The sequence below is a fragment of the Triticum urartu genome, chromosome 5A, assembly GCF_056163025.1.
Source record: "Triticum urartu cultivar PI428250 chromosome 5A, HENAU_Tu73, whole genome shotgun sequence".
Classification (NCBI taxonomy): domain Eukaryota; kingdom Viridiplantae; phylum Streptophyta; class Magnoliopsida; order Poales; family Poaceae; genus Triticum; species Triticum urartu.
In genome coordinates, this window is record NC_141877.1 from 437740979 (window position 1) to 437742364 (window position 1386).

Consider the following 1386-nt stretch of genomic DNA (forward strand, 5'->3'; position numbering starts at 1 on the left):
AAAACTTTGTAATGTCCCGGCCCTAAAGCGAGAGATGGTTGTGCACGAGGAGGGCGAGATTATGCCAACGGAACAGGACCCGATGATGGAGCTCTCTATGGTCTCTATGGACCAAACCTTTCTCCACTGCCCCTTGTGACTCCAGTATATGAGGTTCGAATACACCTTGTCCGTTCGGCTGATCGAGCAAGGTGCAGGTTTCTTGATTGACGTGTTGTTCGATTGATTCATGCAGTGCAAGGGCGGGCACTTAGCCTACGCGGACTGCCGCGGCGAGCGCCCCGGAAACTAGCAGCAGTGCCAGAAGTGCGAGCACGGCGACAGCTTCGACGTGTGGAACACGACTATGGATACCGTCCTCTCCTCGGTGAGGGTGGAATGCCCGCATGAAGGCCGTGGGCTCTACGTCACTTGCCACAAGCTCGCCGATCACCAGAGCGTGTGTCTGCTCGCGCCCTGCAAATGCCCCATGCCGTCTGTGGCTATGAAGGCTTGCCGCCGGCGCTCTCCCACTACATCAGCACCGTGCATCCCATGCCCATGCATAGGATCTAGTATGGCAAGGTGGTCTAGCTGCAAGTGCCCAATGTCGGAGCCACGGCTCTTGCTGTTTGCGGAGGAGGACGGCCGCACATTTTTCTTGGTCGGTAGCATGCTTGACATAGGCGCGCTTATCGCTATGTCGATCGTCTACATCAGAGCAGCGGCGTCCCCACTGCCGCACTACGCGGCTGAGTTGTGGGCGAACAGCCCACCGGGGGAACCCAAAGGCAGGACCGATGTCATCAAGATGGAAATTGAGGTGACAAGCAACAAGGATCTCGGCGACATCGCCATGCAGAAGCTAACCTTCATCACAGTTCCGCCCAAGATGTTGGCCGGTGCTGGGTTGTGGAGGACGGTGTCCCTCCACATTCAGATTGATAAGCTCACCTCCTAAATGATTCTACAGTGCCTTCTGTTTATCTTAGTAATATGCTAATATAGGGGTTAGCTCAGTCTACTTTAGCTTAAGAGATGGCGGGTTTTCGTGGCGATGCAGCAATTACTTCGACATCAGATCAATAGTTAAAGTAATTTCCAACAGTCGAACGAATATTTTGTGTCTGTTGGATATAAAGATCCTTTGGGTAAGAAGTATAAGCAGCTTATATGCGTGTTTTTTCAGGAAGTGATGCATACTTGTGCGAGCTGACGAGACAGATCAAAGTAGTACTACTGCTAGTAGTACTCCCTCCTGTCCTAATTTCTCTGCGCATAAGTTGAGGCGTAGATACCAAGGAGGGCCTGGTTGTGTCTATACTTGGACAGCTCACCCGACTGCGCACCGGGAAAACGAAGCTTGTGAAGTGTTGGTGCCGTGTGCGGCCCGCACATTAACCAAAA

General features: G+C 52.7%; 1 protein-coding gene across 1 annotated transcript; it reads left to right on the top strand.

Moving 5' to 3' along the window:
* Nucleotides 1-346: 346 nt before the first annotated feature.
* Nucleotides 347-940, top strand: LOC147971798 (uncharacterized). The gene has a single exon (XM_087524126.1). The coding sequence runs from the start codon at nt 347-349 to the stop codon at nt 938-940; it is 594 nt and encodes a 197-aa protein (XP_087380252.1).
* Nucleotides 941-1386: the final 446 nt, after the last annotated feature.

Excerpts from the sequence above, each read along its gene's own strand:
- LOC147971798 (XM_087524126.1), top strand. The coding sequence starts at position 347 with ATGGATACCGTCCTCTCCTCGGTGAGGGTGGAATGCCCGCATGAAGGC.